The 18,297-nt window shown below is 56.4% G+C and overlaps 2 protein-coding genes across 4 annotated transcripts; one reads left to right on the forward strand and one right to left on the reverse strand.

Annotated features, from left to right (window-relative positions):
• Positions 1 to 159: 159 nt before the first annotated feature.
• CCDC153 (coiled-coil domain containing 153) lies at positions 160 to 7,067 on the forward strand. 2 transcript variants are annotated; one of them, XM_037882368.2, is made up of 7 exons: positions 160 to 290; positions 1,400 to 1,480; positions 2,516 to 2,581; positions 3,886 to 4,005; positions 5,099 to 5,191; positions 6,153 to 6,283; positions 6,614 to 7,067. In XM_037882368.2, the coding sequence occupies exons 2-7, from the start codon at positions 1,414 to 1,416 to the stop codon at positions 6,740 to 6,742; spliced, it is 606 nt and encodes a 201-aa protein (XP_037738296.1). In that variant the 5' UTR covers positions 160 to 290; positions 1,400 to 1,413; the 3' UTR covers positions 6,743 to 7,067. The 2 variants fall into 2 exon arrangements, with proteins under 2 accessions (XP_037738296.1, XP_027685036.2); XM_027829235.3 differs by lacking the exon at positions 160 to 290 and adding an exon at positions 585 to 703.
• A 43-nt stretch (positions 7,068 to 7,110) lies between these two features.
• On the reverse strand, positions 7,111 to 18,291 carry PDZD3 (PDZ domain containing 3). 2 transcript variants are annotated; one of them, XM_037882367.2, is made up of 10 exons: positions 17,467 to 18,291; positions 15,743 to 15,770; positions 14,874 to 14,938; positions 13,446 to 13,657; positions 12,654 to 12,840; positions 12,361 to 12,497; positions 11,449 to 11,653; positions 10,874 to 11,070; positions 10,406 to 10,609; positions 7,111 to 8,091 (listed from the first exon to the last, which is right to left on the reverse strand). In XM_037882367.2, exons 1-10 carry the CDS (start codon positions 17,480 to 17,482, stop codon positions 8,047 to 8,049), a joined length of 1,296 nt encoding a protein of 431 aa, XP_037738295.2. In that variant the 5' UTR covers positions 17,483 to 18,291; the 3' UTR covers positions 7,111 to 8,046. The 2 variants fall into 2 exon arrangements, with proteins under 2 accessions (XP_037738295.2, XP_037738294.2); XM_037882366.2 differs by lacking the exon at positions 7,111 to 8,091 and adding an exon at positions 9,309 to 9,530.
• Positions 18,292 to 18,297: the final 6 nt, after the last annotated feature.

Raw genomic sequence — 18,297 nt, forward strand, 5'->3', positions numbered from 1 at the left:
ACTGCTCACAGGCAGCCTGGCTGCAAATCTGCCAGTTCCTGATTGTGCTTGAACCCTCCTGCTGGAGTCCATCTCTGCCAAGCTTCCCTTAGTCACCATAGCAGCAAATGGGCCTGCTGCCTAGCAATGTAAAGCCCATGTATTACACTGCCAGGATAGGCTCCCAGCCACCAAGCCACTGGTTCTCCTCACCGCTGATAGGCTTGCCCAGTGCTACTCACAGAGGGTTGGTTACATTTCCTGTTGGATAACTGCGGCATATCAAGAAATAATAAGCTCTTCACTTCCAGGTATTCAGGGGGAGTTAATTGTATCTTGAGCAGAAATTACTGTTTAAAAGCCTTTTTCCCTTTGGAGCTCCACTGAGATCTACGAAATCAAAAATAGAAGCAAAATACTGATGCTTTTAAGACAGCAAATGGAAAAAGTGGTTGTGTGTGACGAGCAGGAGGAGTGGATTCTAACGGTTAGAGCCAGGGTCTAGGAGTCAGGAGTCTAATTTTAGTCCAGACTGATTTCCTTTGCGGCCCAATATGAGTCACTGCCCTTGTCTGTGTCTCCATTGGCCCCAGCTTATAGCAAGTAGTTTGAGATCTGCGGCTGAAGGGTGTTGCAGCACTGCAGAGAGACCACTGTGAAGGCTGCGAGGAGCTGGGGAGGCCACATTTGTGGAAGCTGCACAATCTAAAGTTTTCAACTGAATGTGTGTAGCAGAGCTTGGGCTGAGCTCTAAGGGCTGGATTCCGAGCTGTGTTACAGCAGTGTAGATCTGGAATATATCCATTGACTTCAGTGGAGTTATTTCAGTTTACACAAGAGAGATCAGAATCAGAGCCTAAAAGTGGGATGGAAAAGAACTGAACTGCCTTGGAGCCAGTGCACTGGGGCTGAGAGCTGGGATAATTACACTGATAAAATGAGCTGGGGGGGTGAATGCGGAGATAATTGCTCTGGAGCAAATTCCTGCGGCTAGCGGTAGGACTGTTGTACTGGTTCCCTACCCTGGCTCTGAGTGCTAGATTAGTTGCACTGCAGAAGGAACATCAGCTACCCGCTCTGTAATTGCCTCTTTTAACCAGTGCAGAATGGTCAACGGACAGTTACTTTTCCTTTATTTTGAGTAGCCTTTTAGCTGTTCCTAGCCCCCCATTCCCACGCCCTGGGAGGTGCAGCCCGGGCTCAGGGTGCATGCTGTGGTCCCACCATGCCTGGATCCCAGGCACAACGTACATTTAAGTTTGTGTATCTTAGCAGCACAGGACTTGCCAGATTGGATCGCTTCTCTAGCCCACTACCGCAGCTCCAACAGTGGCCAGCACAGACAGTTCTGCCCTGAGCTGCCCTTGGGGAAGACCGCGGAGCACAGGCGTTAATAGGCCTTGTCAATTTCTATTTGCAGAAAAAACGCAAACAATGGCCCCCAGGAACAGAGGGAAAGGGAAGAAAGGAGGGAAACAGAAGAAAAAGAAGAATGTGGCAGGTGAGTGTGGAGGCCCCCATGCAGTCCAGGAGATTCCCCCATCCCTGTTTCTCTCCCCATTTCTCCCACTCCCAGGGCCAGAGGCTGGCTTTGCCGCAGGCTCCAGGAAGCTCAAGCTGGGAACGCTGTTGATGGAATGTGTCAGTCCCCAGGGGGACAACAGCACTAGTGCTGTCTCATCCTCTCTCCCCCTGCGCCCTCGCTGTTGCAGCTGCTCCTACATTCTGATGAGAAACAGAAGGGCCTTTCCTAAGTGGTTTAATAACCTCCCAAGCAAGGCGGAAGCTAGGAATCAAAGAGAGTGGCCCTCCCAGGCCCCTACTTCTCCCCCTGGGCCTTTAAAATGGAACCATATGGCATGGTGTGGTAGGGACAGGATACTGGGAAGACTGCTAGGCACGCATTTTTGGAGGGAGCTCCTCAGCACTTACACGTCCAGGAGATGCTGCTTTAGCCAATGTCCGTGAAATACAGCCCCCCGATTCCGAGGGAAATGTTCTGGGTAATCCCAGGCATGCCACAAGGGGAGTATCGCAGACACATTCCTATCCAAAAGGGACACAGGAACGGTTAGAGCATTGCTCTGGCTTGCTCTCAATTGGTGGCCCAGGGGATGGTTCACAGGCCCTTGTTCCTACACTGAGGCAAGTCTGATTCAAATGCAAAACTGCTCCTCACTTTCACATGGCAGGAGGGTAGGTGAGTGCTATGGGCCAGATTGTCCAAAGAGCACCCTCCTGCAGGGTGCGGGTCAGGCTCTCGACGTTTTGAGAATCTGGCCCTAAGCATCATAGCAGGAGTCACTGGGGGCTGAGCCCTGTCGAAAATCTGGCCCTTATTTAGATGCCTAAATGGGAGTGGAGATCTTTAGAAAATCTGTCCCTGTTTGTTGTTACTGAGCCCTTGAAAATCCAGCTGCAGGGTAGGTGAGGAGCCAGGATTCCAGTCCCGTGCATGGCCATGCTTACCTGGAGCTTATCTCATCCTCTGCATCAGATCAGCAATACCATTCTCTCTTTTGCTCGCTTGCTGCAGAAAATGAAGTGGAGGAGAAATACAGGAAAGCAGTCCTGGAGGTCGACATCCTGAAAGAGCACCTGGGTAAAAGCCTCATCTCTTTCCTCGGGACATGTGTCCTGCTATACCAGGGACTGGTAACAGGTGGAGGATAGGACTGAGGGAAGTTTTCTCCCTTCAGAGGGGAGGCAACTGCTGGGAGCCACCAAGTTTCCCGTATGGGATCAATCACTATCCCCCTGCAGAAATGTCTGCTTTCATAGTAATGAGCCCAGTGCTGCTTTCAGTTACACCAAAGTAAATCAGCAATAACTCCAGCGAGGTCAGTGAGTTCTGCCATTGTACGTGAGAACAGAGTCAGGCCCATTGGTTTATATCTCTCCAGCCCCTTTCAACTTGAAGGCCTTCCAAACTGTTTTATAGGTTATGCCTAGGAGTCCCTCCCGCACCCCTGGAATGCAGCCACCCCTGGGGTGGAACCCAGCCGCTGTTTCATGAGGTGCAGTGATGCTGTGCAACAGCTTAGGACAGGAAGTGAAAAAAAATACCCCATTGCTATTGAAACTGCAAGGGAGAACTTCAGGGAAGCAGCACGTACTTGGCCAAGGGTAATTAACCATGGGAACAACTTACCAAGGGTTGCGGTGGCTGCTTTTCCTTCACCAGAATTTTAGAAAAAAACCCAGTCTTGATTTACAAAAGATGTGCTCCAGTTCAAAACAGGGAAGTCGTATGGCCCGTCTAGCCAGAAGCTCAGATGTGGTGATCACAGTGGGCCCTGCTGGCCTTAGAGTCAATGAACGAATCTGTGAATTTGGCCAAGCAATCAGGGTTAGTAACCTGGGCCCAGATCCTCGGAGGTATTTAAGTGCTTAACTCCCATTGAAATCAGTGGACGTTACGTGCTTAAATTCCTTTGAGGATCTGAGCCCTAGTGCTTGGGAGAAGTGCACGGGCCCGTTGATGACCACAGGTGGTCAGGACCTTGGTTCTCCATCAGTGCTGGAAGATGGCATGTCCAGCAGTACAGTGCCTCCCTCTCCCCATGACGTTGTGATCACAACTGGTACCTTGCACTGAATCACCACCATCCCAGGCAGCTCCAGAGGGCTCCAATGCAAGTGCTGTGAAGTTCAGCTCATGACCGTTAGCAGCGGCCCCCTGAGCACGAGGCACGGAAGACGGTAGAGAAGTGCCAGGTATTGTGGCCCGTTGTACTCCCTATGGAGCCAGTCCTGCTCTCACATGGAAGTGCATAGGTGTGTCCCTTCCCCAAATTCACAGACTCCAGGGGCAACGTTGCCGGGTACCCGCCTGGGGGCAGCACGTCAGGGGAGGGGAGTAGGTTCCAGCCTCTCTGTTGAGCTATGCATCTCCGTGCCCGGCAGCCCTCCGGAGGGACGTGGCCAGGCAGGTGAAGGCTGACAGTGAAGGACTCAAGCAGAGGCTGCTGGAGCTGGAGCGGGAGCTGGAGATGTCACGGGACGACAAGAAAGACATTTACGAAGGTGAGGGGCTGGGGCGCTGTTGCCTAATGCTTGTGGGGTGTGGCATCCTCCTGCTTTAAGAGGGAACCCCTACATGCTTCTTCAGCACCACCTGGTGGGGAAGTGGCTGGGAGATGATAGCAGGCGGCTGCAGCTGGCTGCTGGCCGAAGCTTGAGGGCTCCCTGAACCCCTAACGTTCCTCCTAGGCAGGCAGAGGCAGCTGCAGCCAAAAGCCATGTGCTCCATTCCCTCCAGACCAGTGGGTGCCCCTCAATTGTCCCAGAGGAATGGAACACAACTGGGCTTGTGGACACACTGCCATTGCTCCCTCATAGCCCTCCCTACGTGGGGCTGCATTGTCCCTTGGAGGCTCCTCACATCCCACTCCACCCATCCCCACAGAGCAGCACCTCCCTGGTTCTATTGGGCCGTACGCACGCTGCGAGCCGGGGGCAGATGTGCCCCCAGCTGTGGACTCAAGAGCCTTAACCTTTGTCCCGAGGTCTGGAATCTGGGCTCCCCTCATGTGGAAGGCCTCCACTGGCCTTTCCCATTAGCAAACGCTTCCCTCTTCAACAGCTCTAAGCCCTGCCAGGGCCTTTTCTTGAAGATAAAGCTCAGCCAGTGGTGTGGGGTCTGAGCAGTATATAAACCCTACGCTGCTTTGGCTCCCTGCAGCTGGGCTTATGGGCAAAATTCCCCTCTGGGGCTCTCTTCTGCACATACAGCCCTCCTGCCCTTTAGTGCTGGTGGGAGGGGTCTCCCACAAGGAGGCCCTCTGCAGGGCAGGGCAGGGAGGGACAGATGGTTCAGTGGTTAACCTGAGACCTGGGTTCAGTCCCCTGCTTTGCCACAGCCCACCTGTGCGACCGTGGGCCTGTCCCTTAGTCTCTCTGTGCCTCGGTTCCCCACCCCCAAAATGGGGTAATAGCCCTGCCCTGCCTCCCTGGGTGAGGATCGAAACATTACAGAAGGGAGATAGTGATGGGCTCTGAGAAGAGACTATGACAGACAGGAGGGGAGCGTGCCCGCTGGGTTGCATTTTTGTATCTCTCGAAGAGTCACCATGTTTGGCCCCTTCCTCTCCCCACCCTTGTGCCCCTGGCCACTCAGAGATGATCCGGCAGTACCAGGAGCTCCAGCGGCAGACAGAGACCCGCATACAGCAACTGGAGACTGAGACGAAGCAGCTCCAGGAGCAGCTCGGTAGGACAGCCTGACACTCTGGGATGGAGGGAGGTGACCCAGGCCGGTAGGGTGGTTCATGGCCATGTTTCTGCCCCCCAGGAAGCGGGGATGTGCGCGCTGGCCAGCAGGGAATTTCTGAGACACGTTGTCACCTGCTGAATGGCAATTCTGGGAATGTGCTTCTCTCTGGGACCGGCAGCATTTCCCCTGCAGGCTTAGTGGGGCCCTTGGAATCCAGGCTGGGACCTCTTCCGTCCAAAGGGAACGCTAAACAGTGGGATCCCATCTTTGATCTTGTAGTCTGGGCGCCTCTCAGCCCTGCACTCTCCGCCAACACCACTGTGACAAGATCTCTTCCTCCCCAACCCCTCACAGCCCCTGCAGCGCTAGGAGAGCGAGGGGATTCTGCTCCGCCTCATGCAGCAGCCATAGGGAAATCCCGCACGCAGAATCCACCTTCCCCGCTGGGCTCTCTGCTCAAGCACCTTCTGCTGCAGTCAGATAGCAATGGAGCTTTTGGTGGTGTGGTTCCTGGGGGTTGGAACTCCCCCCCTCCTCCCTGCCCAAAACTGTCTCATGCCACTTCCCCTCCCCTTTTGGGAAAAGCCTCTCAACCCTTTCCCAAGGTGTGCTCTGGTCTCAATGCTGCTGGACCCCACGTGGGTGAACTCCTCACCCCTTGGCTGGTTCTGGTGCTGTTTAAGGGGTGGCCTCTCTCCATACATTGCAAAGAATTTGATGCTGATGCCCAGCACCCTGTGCCCGGGGCAGAGGGCACTTTGTCATTGACACAATCGCTGTGGTGCATTTACCTGCTCGTCTGCCCTCAAGGTCAGGCCAGCCCCAGCTCCAGTCCTGATTCTTCACCTCCTACCCAGGCCCCGGTGCTGGGCTCTGCTGCCTGCCATCCCCTGCAGCTATTCAACATTCCCACTCCACTGCCCTCCTCCTCTCACTCCCTGGTGTCTCTCTCTGGCAGCAACTTGCCGTGAGGCTATCCAGCAGGCCCGGGCGGAGAGAGAGCAGGTGCTGGGGGAGAAGGACCGGACCATTGCAGAGCTGCAGGGCAAAATCGATGCCATGGAGTCAGAGTATGAAAAGATCCTGCACGTAAGTCGCTGTGCCAGGGGTCTGGCGCCATGCCTGTGGGGTGGGCGAGCCCTGTCGGAGCAGGCCATGGGGTGGGCTGGAAGAATCTTCCTCTTCTTAGAGGAACCTGCCAGCCCTGCTCCACAAAGCTGGGGGTCCTATCTCCAATTAACCAGAGACACAGAGCAAAGAGTGGCTACCTACTCTGTGTGTTCCCAGGATGCCCTCCACTGCAGCATCTAGGCACCCAGTTCCAGAGCCTCCCCACTAGGCCCCTAACAGCCTGATCCAGAGGAGGCCCCCCCTTAGCGGCTGTTCTTCACCTGTTGCTTCTCTGCTCTCTCCCTCCAGGGCAGTCTAGACCGAGTCCTTTCCAAGCTGGCAGCTGCCCAGGGCTGCTGGGAGAAGGAAGCCACGGCCATGCACACGGAGCAGAAGGAGAGACTGCGAGAGTTCGGGCTCAATCCCCTGGAGATCTAGGGCCCTGGTTTATGCTGGGGAAAGGGGCCGTGTGGACGCCCCATCGTGGCCAAGCACTAACCCCCCAGCAGTGGCAGCTGCAATGGGTTGCCTTGCAGGGCTAGCAGGTATTCTCCTAACTGTGGGAAGGACCTGGATCAACAGCCCTGGAGACTGGTGTCCTCTTGCCCCAGGGCAGCTCTCTCAACACCAGGCCCAGCTCACCTTGGCCTGGGGCCCCTCAGCTAGCAGTGAGAGAACAGTTCAGTCTCCATGCCCCCTTTGGTCCTTGGCTTCTCTGCTGAGAACGGCCCTTCCCGCTCTCCCTCCCCATCCTGCTGCTTCCCAGAGAGTCCCACCAGGTTCACTGCTTCTCAGACCAGCTTAGGTAGTTTTTTAAAATTGTTTTAATTGTGTAAAATGAGAATAAGAGAAGGAAGTGAGAGCCAGCTCCTGTACAGCAGGAGGGATGGACGGCAGCTGCGGGGTGGGGCTTGCAGAAGGGAAGGTTGCGGGGAGGGGGGTCTATGCGTGGCACAATACAAGGGGCCAGATCCTCAGCTAGTTGGGAACTTACACGAGGGGGGTCAGGCACCAGGAAAAGGGAGTAACTGTTTGGGGCCCTGCCCCCTGCGTGCCATGCAACTGCTGACCCCCCTGCCATTCCTCCCCCAGATAATTCTTCATTCTTAACAGAGAGCCCGGTCCATTGCACCCCTTCCTCCCCAGCCCATGTGCCACAACCTCTCAGCAGGCAGGGTTTTACTGCCCCTAACCTCAGCGTCTCTCCAAACTATACAGCTGGGGAGGTTAACTTGTAAAAGCCACAATTAGGACCCAATGCAGCAACTTTACTGTCTCCAAACCTCCATGCTTTGTTGCAGCGCCCCCAGGTACAGCTCCTTGGCAGAGCCAGTGCTATCAGCAAAAGGGGTGAAGAGACAAGATTGTCCTTCCGTTACACATGGTGCCACTGTGTCTGTTAATAAAAAGTCGGTGTGAAGCCTCAGCCAGGTGGGTGATTGGTTTCCCTTAGGTGCAGGCCCCTGAACCTCCTTATTTCACTGACCTCACCTGTTCTGGTCCCTGCTTCCACACTGGGCCAGCCCTTAATCTCTGAGACCAATCACAGGAGAAGTGGCAGCTTTAAAGTCCCAAGATCAGCTGATTGGTGTAGCAGCTCACCAGGAAATAAAATCAAGGGAAGAATCAAAGTGCAAGTTATTGTGTGTGCAAAATCGCATGTCCAAGGCTGGTCTGGGCCATGGTTTGAAGCCGCTCCAGAGCTGGGATTGTGCTGAGCCCACAGGTCCAGCACAGAGTGGTTAGAATGACTGGCTCCGTCCCTTCCAGTCCTCACACCGTGGCTCCTGCGTGGAACGGAGAAGGGTCAGTACCTGTCACTTACATGGCCCTTCTGGAGACCCTGAGCATAGGGGCTGTCCAAAGGGAGACAGGGGAAGCAGCAGAGATCGGGGTTCCAGGTGACATGTGGTACAGGGAAGAGGTTCTTAGAATCATAGCACCACCTGCACAGAGGCTTCTCCTGCTTTGATCTCACCTGCCCCATCTCAGTTTGCAGGGGTGGGTCAAATACAGTTTGGTTACTTCTCTGTCACCCCTGGGATTCCCCCCATCCAGGCATGCCCCGCATGTGACTTGGGGGCCAGATAGCAAGACAGGGACTCTGATCTCAATCTAATAACCATGTAAATCCAGAGCAACTGAAGATAATGGAGTGACTCTAGATTTACACCAGGGGCTAGGAGCAAATTCACTTGGTGTTCCTGGCCCGGGTTCTGCTCCCATTTACAACGGTGTAAGTTGGAGTAACTACACTAACACTGAATGCATCCGATGAAGTGAGCTGTAGCTCACGAAAGCTTATGCTCAAATAAATTGGTTAGTCTCTAAGGTGCCACAAGTCCTCCTTTTCTTTTTGCGAATACAGACTAACACGGCTGCCACTCTGAAAACTAACTTTTAGGCAGTTACAGCCAGGCAACAGAGCAGAGTCTGGCCTGTTGCATTTGTTCTGACTAACGAGTCACTGATGAGCTGGAGGGAGGCCAGAGAGGAGCAAGCAATGAAAAATCATCCCAGGTGCGGAGGGAAGAGCTCGGCTGTAGAGAGCTCCTGCCATGGGAAGGGCACAAACGCCTTGCAGGGAGAAGAGTTAGCGAGCCCTGGGCCCAGAGAAGCGACAGAGGCCTTATCTGCACTGAGGTTTTAGCCCTGGGTGTAGCTGGTGCAGACATGAGTGCTATTTGTGGCACTCCAGCTCTGTCAGTGGCTACAGGCCCCAGGGCAGGGAAGCCCCAAGGAAAGGAAAGTGGAACATTAGGAAGGAACACCCCTGGAATCATCTCCTTGCAGGCAGGGGAGGGAGCCCCACTGCTTGAGACCAAACCCCGCAGCAAACCATTCTGGCCTGGCTCTTGGGCCTGCCTAGGCTAATACGACTCCTCCTGCTCTGGCTTCTCTGTGGAGTCTTGACCCCAGGTGAATGCACTGGCAGGGCGATGTGGAGCCTGGGGCAATACATAGAAGGCAGGAGCAAGGCCAGCCTTATTCACATTCACCTGCCTAGAACTCAACAGGGCCTCGGCCCTGGCAGCAGCATCTCCGTGATAGCGAGGCCCATCTCCCTGTAGCTCCTGAGCACCTCCTGCTCCACCACCAGCAACGTCAGCTGTTGGCCACTCTCCTTTATCCTCCCCAGCACCTCTTTGTAGCTCTCCTAGTTGACCTCAATCACCACGTCCCCCTCCTTCAGGCCTGCTCCCTTCCCGGCGCTGCCCCCGGCCACCTGGGAGACAGCAGCCATGCCGCTCAGGAAATACTCAGCCTTCACCGCCCCTCCAACTTCTCAGACGTGCAATCCAATGGGCACGCCATAGAGCTGGGTCAGAGACCCTTGATGCTGACCATGCTCCGTGGGTGAGGCAGAGGGAGTCACTGGTTCTCCCTGCCTTGGAATATGGCAGGCGGGCTGCCTCAGCATTGTCCAACCACCAGCATGGGGTGTTGTCTGTTCAGGGCCTCCTATGCCTATTGTCCAGGGCAGGCAAGCTGTACTGCAGCCCCGGGCTCTGGGTGGCCCCACTTTTCCAGCTAACCCTTCTAATAACCGTACTAGGTGGTTCTGCCCAGTGCCAGCCAGCTGAGAATCCCACAGCACTTTACACACGGCCACATGGGCGAGTTAGTGAATGCAATGGGACTAGAAGCCAGGAGTCCTGGTTCCCAGCCCCCTGCTGTAACTACTCCCCTCCCAGAGCTAGGAAGAGAACCCAGGAGTCCTGGCTCCCAGTCTCCAGCTCTGCTATAACTCCTGACTCCATTCCCCTCCCAGAACTGGGAAGAGAACCCAGGGGTCCTGACTCCCCACCACCCACCTCCACCAAACATTGCTTCCAGCTGGCAATGAAATCAGTGGTGGCGAGGCAGCTCAGGATGCCAGGCATGGACAGCCAGGGTCACAGAGAAGCCTGTTCCCTGCTCAGTCTCTGCCTTGGGGGAGAGGGGTGCTGGGCAGGGAATCTGAGACCTGTGAGCTACCCATGCCAGAGTACAGTGCCATCTGGAGCCTCTAGCTCAGGCTCCATGTGTGTGGGTCGGAGGCTGACCGAGATTGTTTGGCCCACCCTTGGCACTGAGGTGAGGAGCATCGAGGGGAGTTACCTGTGTGATAAAGACCCCCGGCTTGTCGGTGATAGTCTGCAGCTGGAATCCGTACCCTTCCGGCCCCATGTCTAGGTGGCAGAGGCGGGGCGTGCCAATGGGCGTGCCGTTTCGTTGAGGCATGCTGGGATGAGATCCTGGGGCCGTGTGAGTGCCCGATGAAGGGTGCCCATCTTCACAGAACAGTAGCGGGGACAGCCCCATCTGGAAAACCAAGCAGGCTGAGCCTCACAGCTCCTGGGGCCCTGAGCCAGAGGAGAGCATCCCTGAGGCGGGAGGTCAGCTTTGCCAAGGCCTCTATCTCGACATCCCACATGGCCAGGGGCATATAGTGACCCAGCACTGAATGGCAGAGGGTGCCCGGGGAGGAATTTCTGTGGGGCTGCTGCCCCCAAAGAGGGCAGGGTTGGCATCTCTCCCTGTTGCCCACCAGCCCTCACACTGTGCCGCGATCCTGCTGGGACGTACCGAGCTGAAGAATTTGTCTCCATCCGGATCAATGACCAGCAACGTCACCTGGTTGCCGCTAGCGCGGATCATGTCCACCACCTCCTGGTGGCACAGCCCCTCCACGCCCTCACCGTTCACGGCCAGGAGCCGGTCTCCATCCCTCATCCCTGCCCTGTCGGCTGGCAGCCCGGTATCCATCTCACACAGGAACTGGCCTGCACGTGTGGGGGACAGACCCAGAGAGAGAGAGAGAGTGAGAGGAAGAAAAAAGAAAGATGGAGAGGAGAGAAAAGGAAAATTGTGAGTGTGAGAGAGAGAAGTTAAAATTTCTTTCCTGACAGGGTCCATACAGTGGGGATGGCCCCCTCCAGCTAACGCATTGATTCTCATCGCCAGGCGGCGATTAGGGACAATATCCCCCTTTTACAGATGGGTAAACTGAGGCAGATGGGTGACCTTGGGCAAGTCCCTAAGAAGTCAGGGTCAGTATCAGGAACAGAACTCATTAGCTCTGGGCTCCCAGGCCTGTGCTCAGGCCTCTACCTCTACGATATGCACCGATAGCCCTAGCTCCCCATCCCGGGCCGCCTTACCCATCCTCCCTGAGCTGCCCCTCTCTTCCTTCAGCAGGAACCCGTAGCCATCTGGACCTTTCACCATGTGCAGTTTCCTGGCCTTGAAGGGCAGCGTGGCGGCATCGGCCATGGCAGCTATGACCCTGACACCCTGAAGCCGGTAGAACTCCTCCAACTTGGCATCTATCACCAGCAGGGTCACTTTGCTGCCACTCTGCTTGAGCTGGCTCCGAAAGAAACACATGCGCACAGAGAGCCACGAGGGCCTGGTTAGAATCAGCACCGGGCCCCCTGACACCCTCCCGCAGGGCATAGGCCATGGAATAGCCTGGAGACCAGGGGCAGGGATGGACAGTCATAGGCATCATGCCTTCACCACACACATCAGTGGAGCCAGAACTCAGGACACGGAGTGTGGAGAGAACTGGGCATTGACCTGGTGGGGCATCTCCAGGGCGAAGGGCCCTGTGTCCCCAGGGAACTGTCCACTACCATCTCCTTAGTGTGGCACCAGAAGGTGACTGGATCTGTGACTTTGGACAGACAGACGCTGCCAGCCTTACATGAGGCGTGATTGTGAGGGGGAGAGGGGGAGAGAAGAGGATGACGGCTGTGGGGGAGGGACAGGCAGATGAAGAGGGAAAGCGGGGACAGGAGGACAGAGAGGTGAAGGAAGGACAGAGGGACAGTGACTGAGGAATGGTGAGTTGGAGTGGATAGGCAGACGAAGGGGGCCTGATGCAGGGCAGAGAGGTGTTCAGTGATGAGTGGGTGGGAGGGAAGGAAATGGGATCTAGTAAGGCAAAAGGCAGCAAGTGTCTAACAGACATGTTCCAAGGACATGAGGGGAGATTCAGGCCAATCTGCGACCTGGTGGCCCCCCACCCTGGGGAACAGCCTGGCAGTGGGACGGTAGGCCTGGGCCTGTACCTTCCTGGTGAGCCGTGCATAAGTGTAGTTCCTCACACTGGCCCCGTTCAGCTCGAGCAGCCAGGAGTCAGAGGGGACACCCGCTTTATCCGCTGGGCCATCACTCGTCACGGACAGCCGGAACGTGCCCTTCACACCTGCATGGAAAGCAGAACAAAGGGATAGTGCTGGCAAGCCCAGCCACCACGGGGAAGCGCCCCGGGCCGGGAGGCCCGGCTGGCCCTGCCGTGGGGAAGTGAGTAGAGGAATACACACACAGGAAGCACTGGCAGGGTTTTGATGTTTTCTTTTACCTTCTGGAGCTGAAACCCTGAAGCCAAAGCCACTTTTGTCCTTCACGACATGGCAGAGCCGCGGCCTGGTGTGGCCTGGCAGCAGCTCTGCCAGGTTCTTGTCGAGGGCTTTTGCAACTTCGTAGGCATTGCCATCCAGGACTGCGACAGCGACCTGGTTACCACTGGCCTTGATCTTCTGCACCACCTGCAAGAGAACCCAGGCATATGGGCCCAGGGCCAGGGGTGCTCCAGACACAGGGCTTGGGAGGGATGTCGTGCTGGCAGAAGGTACTAAATCGACAGTCCTGGAGACTCTAGTCCTCTGTTTGGCCACAGGACAGGAAGAACCTGGGCTGCAGCAGAGCAAGCTTCCCAACCCTGCCCTGCCATGTGACTCGCCCCTGCTCGGACAGAGAAGGGGGCTCTGCAGTCATGGCCTGCTCATGCTTTGGGCTAATGCTGCCGGCAAGGGGCCAGGTGGAGCGGTTGTTTCCGGGCTGTGGACATTAGGAATTGAGCTGAGGCCCAGCAAACTCATTTCACGGGAGCCACCCAACCACCCGTGGGACACTGACTTGAACCAAAGCCCAGATCCCAATACACTGGAGCTCCAAGGGAGTTTGGTTTTGGAGCCAGATGTTATGGCTCAGGCCCATGCCAGGTCTCTGCTGGCTCCTACCACGGGCAATCAGAAGGGTACAGTGTGGGGCAGCCAGTACCCCATGACAGTTCATCCCGTTAACCAGGCTGAGCTGATGGTGTTAGTCACAGACCTCGGCGCTCAGCCCTGCCCACCAGCCCACGGCTTACCCTGAAGTGATCCATGTTGTCCACGTATTCACCGTTCACCTCCAGGATCCGGTCCCCGTCCTGCAGGCCCCTACGCTGGGCCATCCCCCCGCAGGCAACCTGCCGGATGATGTGCCCCTTGTACCCCACTTCCTCACGTAGGCAGAACCCGAAGCTCTCCCCATCGCCCTTGGTCAGCAGGTAGAATCGTGGCTTCCCTGCGTCTTCTGTATCTGAAGGAGAACAGAGCCTGTGAGTGCCACGTGGTACCCAGGCTGCCACTGTGGAGGGGGACATAGGTAGGCAGCATGTGGGGAATCAGTAAGCGTGTAGAGATATTAATGAACTGGGGTAACCTCCCCCCCACCCCCGCCATGCACCACACCCTCTGGGGAGCCTCAGTCATTCAGGTTTGCTACAGAGAGGCAGGATTCTGCCTCCTCCTGGCCAAGTGGGATTCTAGTCTCTGCACCATCTCATTGCCAGGCCTGCTCAGTCTTGTACCAGCTGGATGCTCACGTGCCTGTGTGTGTACCGGTCTGTGTCTTTGTGCATCTGTCCCAGGCACTTCTGCATATTCATATCATATGGATAGTGTCCACTTTTGGCTGTGCACCTGCACGGGTGCATCCCGAAGTCCCAGTGTGCCTGGGCTCATCTGTACTCAGGACACATCCGTGTGCATACACATGTCCACCTGTGCTTATGCACCTGCCTGGGTTGCTGTGTACATGCAGACACATACGTGTGTCATGTGTCTGCGCACGTACCTATTCGTGTCACACTGTGGGTGCATATGCACCCATATGCGCCTATGCACCTGTGTACCTCCCTGCATGTGAATGCACATCCCGCTGCACTTGCATGTGATTGCCTCCCAGCAGGGACTTTTCCCCTGTCTGGTTTCACCTCATCCTTTTATACATGGGGAGAGGGTTATTGGGGTCAGGTCTCCCTCGGTTTGGTTTTGCCAGAAGCAAAGAAGAGACTCACTGAACCTCTCCCCCAACAAAAAGACAGCGGCAAAGAGACTGCATGCAAGCTGGCCTCCATCCAGGTCTCTGCCCCCCCTTACCGAGGGCCGTGGGTGCAGTGCAGGCAAGGGTCTCCAATCCAAGTCGGGAGGTGGGGGGAGGGAAGGGGCTGGTGGCAGCTCTCTCAGACACGAGGGCTCAGGACGGGGGCCTTCTCCTTCTACACGGAATTGAAGTGCCCAAGAAGCATCAGTTATGAACAGTTTTGGTCACTTATGCAGCTGCAAGATCACATGCTGGTGGGTGGTCTCACTCTACAGGTCATGTCTGCCCCACCCTACTCCTCACACAAACACAGCACCCAGCCTGGCCCTGGAGGGGCGGGGGGATGCTGCTGAGCCTAGTTTCTTCTAAGTCAGTTTGCTCTTGAAGAGGAACAACCCCAACCCGCAGCAAGCCCAGGGCTGCCGCTTACCGGAGTCCTCTGCCAGTGATAGGGCTGGGTTATCAATCCCGTCTCTGGGGTTGAATTCAAATTTCCTGAAACAATAAGAGAAGAATCTACAGCAATAGATAAGAGAAGTCAATCTACAGCAGCCAGACCCACTGGGCTCCACGCCAGCTCGGTGTGCCGTGACATCGCACCCCAGCCACATGGGCCGCAGCTGGCCTGGGCACCTGCTGCAGGGAATCCCAGCCCTATCCTGTTGGGAGCCCAAAAATGTTAGGGGGGCAGGCAGAAGGGGGCTGTATTTGCTGTCTCCTTCCTTGGGAGAATCTTGCCCACAGGCTCCAGTGTTCATATAGAAATGGAGGGGAGGGAGAGGGACCTGAATGGGACACTGGAGGGCAAGGCCGTGGGAGGCTTCAGGGTATGAGGTGACCACGTCAGGGGTCAGGAAGGAATCTCCTCACACCCCTGCCATACAGCATGGCACAACCAGCCAGGTGCTGTACTGCCTTTCCCTGTAGCATCAAATATTGGCTACAGCCAGAGGCAGCAGACCAGGAGTCCAGTCCTGCATGGGAAGCACTATCTTCCTACTGCAATGGGTGTCTGGACACCACCTCCCTCTGAATCTGAACTGCTCAGCTGTGTGTCATGGCCCTCATACTGCTAACAGCTAAGGGAGATTCTCCTTTGGCCTGAGATTTTGGAGCAAGGTGGGGGTCCCCACTGTGCCCGAGAAGTTCCCAAGAGCCCACAAGAACTGTGAAGTCCCACATGCCCAGGGATTTGTCACACTCCCACACACAGGCACAGGAAGCAATTGGCATGGGACCAGGAAGGCACCCTTAGGAGACCAGCAAAACCCAAGTACACAGGAGTAGCTCAGCACTTACAGGGTTAACTCCTTGGTATCCTCAAGCCCTGCGAAAGAAAAGGCTCTGAGGTCAGACCATCTCTCTAGTAGCCCTGACATTGCATTGTGCAGGTGCACAGCTCACCTCACCTGGGCTGCATTCACATGCCCACCCCCTGCCTGGGGCTAGCAGACCCTGCCCCAGCACATGCCCCAAAGCACTGCCATGCGCTCACCGAGGCGGGGGCCCCCGCAGGGACACCGACCCAGCCTCTTGTGGCTGGTCCCCTTCCAGGGACTGTAAGCAGAGCCCAGACTAGATGGGCACAAACACAGATCAGCGGCCTCCTTTCCTACAGGCGGGACCCAGTGAACATTCCAGGTGGATGGCAGTTCCTGGGTTTGTCAGGAGGGGAGGGAGCCTTGTCCTTGTGCACCGTAGTGCCTACTTCTTGCCCACGTGAGGGGGATGCCCCGGAGATGCACTTGTGTACAAGCACACACAGCACAACACAGCTTTGGTACATCCACCTCCACCCTCAACCAGGTGAGTGAGGGGGAGAGGCAGCTGGAGACCCAAGTTGGGATCAGTGAATCAGATGCATTTTGGAGGACCACAGCCTCCTGAGCCCCAGCTCTCTGCTGTGGAGCCAACTGTGTGTGCCTATGGGGCGGGAGGGGGAAGGAGTCAGGGGCATGTGTGAACACTTCCCTCTCACCCCCTGCAAGGTTTGTGCATTTGCTCAAAGTTGCATAGGCCCTGGAGCCAGTGGGGAAGAGGGGGTTAAGCAGCATTCCTCTCTGCTAAATCAGTATTGCTCCCGCTGCAAGGTCCCAACGCCACTGAAATTTGACGGGGCCCCCCCTCCATCCAGACTGTCCAGACAGAGGGGCAGGGGGTGCTGTACTGCCTTCCGCTGTAGCATCAAATATTACTCCCCTGTGCCCCTATGGCACAGCAGAGGGGAGTGCCAAGAACGTGACTTCTGGCAGCCCTGGATCATGCGTTGTGTGGGTAAGAGAGCGGGGATACAGAAGGAGACCTGGGGCCTCTGCGGGTGGAGGGGCTGGAATTTGACCCCCCGCTCCTGCCCCAAGAAATAGCTGGCATGGTGCCACCACTCTCTGGCTAACTGAGGCTCAGTGCAGGGAGTCCAGCCAGCAGGGAGGCAGCTCTGGGGTTGCAGTCCAGACCTGTTCTCGCCAGTGGCACGTACCTCTGCGCTTCTGAGCAGGAGAGTGCACCTCACAGCCTTCACCTCCACTTAACTGGGTACTTAGTACCCAGCCCAACCTGGCCTGCTGCTGCAGAAACCTGGCCACGGAGAGCGAGGGAGGAACGAGACAAGGCCTGAGCTGCACTGCTCACAGCCAGGGACACACTGTCCTCAGGGTCAGGACTGGGCTTTTAGGGAGGCAGGACGAGAGGGCAATGGGGCTTAGGGAAAGGGCAGAGAGTAACTCCTCAGGGATAATGCCCTTGGCCCCCCAAAATACAAGCCACACAGAAAGCCAGCCCTAGAGAACCCACAATCCCATGGAACTGGGGGGCTGCCTAGAACTCCCAAATGAAGGGTTGTCTGTCTCTCCGGATGTCATCAGGACCTTCCCAAGAACTCCTGCAGCCACCCAACCCCACCCCCAGCACCTGGAGAGTGAAGAAAGCCACGGGCCCCTGGTTGTGTGTGTGGGGTAGGTTCCTCAGAATCAACCCCCTTTCCCCCCAGCTGCTTCCCAGCCCCGCCATAAGCCTCAGCTACTTACTTTGCTTTTGCTTCATGGCTGTGGCGAAGGTGCAAGGTACAGGGTGAAGTGGCAGGTGAAGCTGGTGTCCCCGCCTCCTCCAAGACTGCACCGGTTTAATATTTAAATAAGACAAGAGTCTTCCCCTGCGCCCATGAGTATCAGCAAGAGAGAACAGCTCCCCTCGGCTGACCTCTCCAGGTCACACCTCAGCCAGCCCAGCAGTAGGGGGCCATGGGGTGAATGGACTTTGCCACAGTCACGCAGCAAGTCAGTGGCAGAGCTGGGAATGGAACCCAGGAGTTCAGGCTCTCGGCCCCAACCATTAAAACACGCCCCCCCCCCCCCTTTCTCAGGACACAAAAAGAAGCTGGGAATCCGGACTGCCTAGTTCAGGCTTGTCTCTCAGTCTCCCTGGCCCATTCAATCCTTGCCCTCTGCTGAGGATGTCAATGGTGGTTGGTGGGTTCTATGGATCAGCACTGGGACCCCCCAGATCCAGTTCACACAGGGCACCAGTCAGCCATCCAGAGGAATGACTCTAGTCACTGTGGTCCCAGGCCAGCGCGGAGAGGGAACCCTGGAGGGGAAAGGCTCCATTGTCCACCCCTCAACCCAGCTGAGGCAGCCAGGCCAGCCACAAAGCCAACCCCCAGGTGGTCCCATGGCTGAAGCTGCTTCATCAGGTTAAGGCCCTGCAACCCCCAATCCTTCTCTCCTACCGACGAGCCATAAGGTGGGTCTCTTCCTCTTCCCTGGATTGCTTCCCCCCACCACGCTCACATAGCCTGGCTATGGCACAATCTCGAATACCCTCCCCCCAATCAGCCCATGAAATGCCAAGGAAATGTC

This window comes from Chelonia mydas, chromosome 22 (genome assembly GCF_015237465.2).
Source record: "Chelonia mydas isolate rCheMyd1 chromosome 22, rCheMyd1.pri.v2, whole genome shotgun sequence".
NCBI lineage: Eukaryota > Metazoa > Chordata > Testudines > Cheloniidae > Chelonia > Chelonia mydas.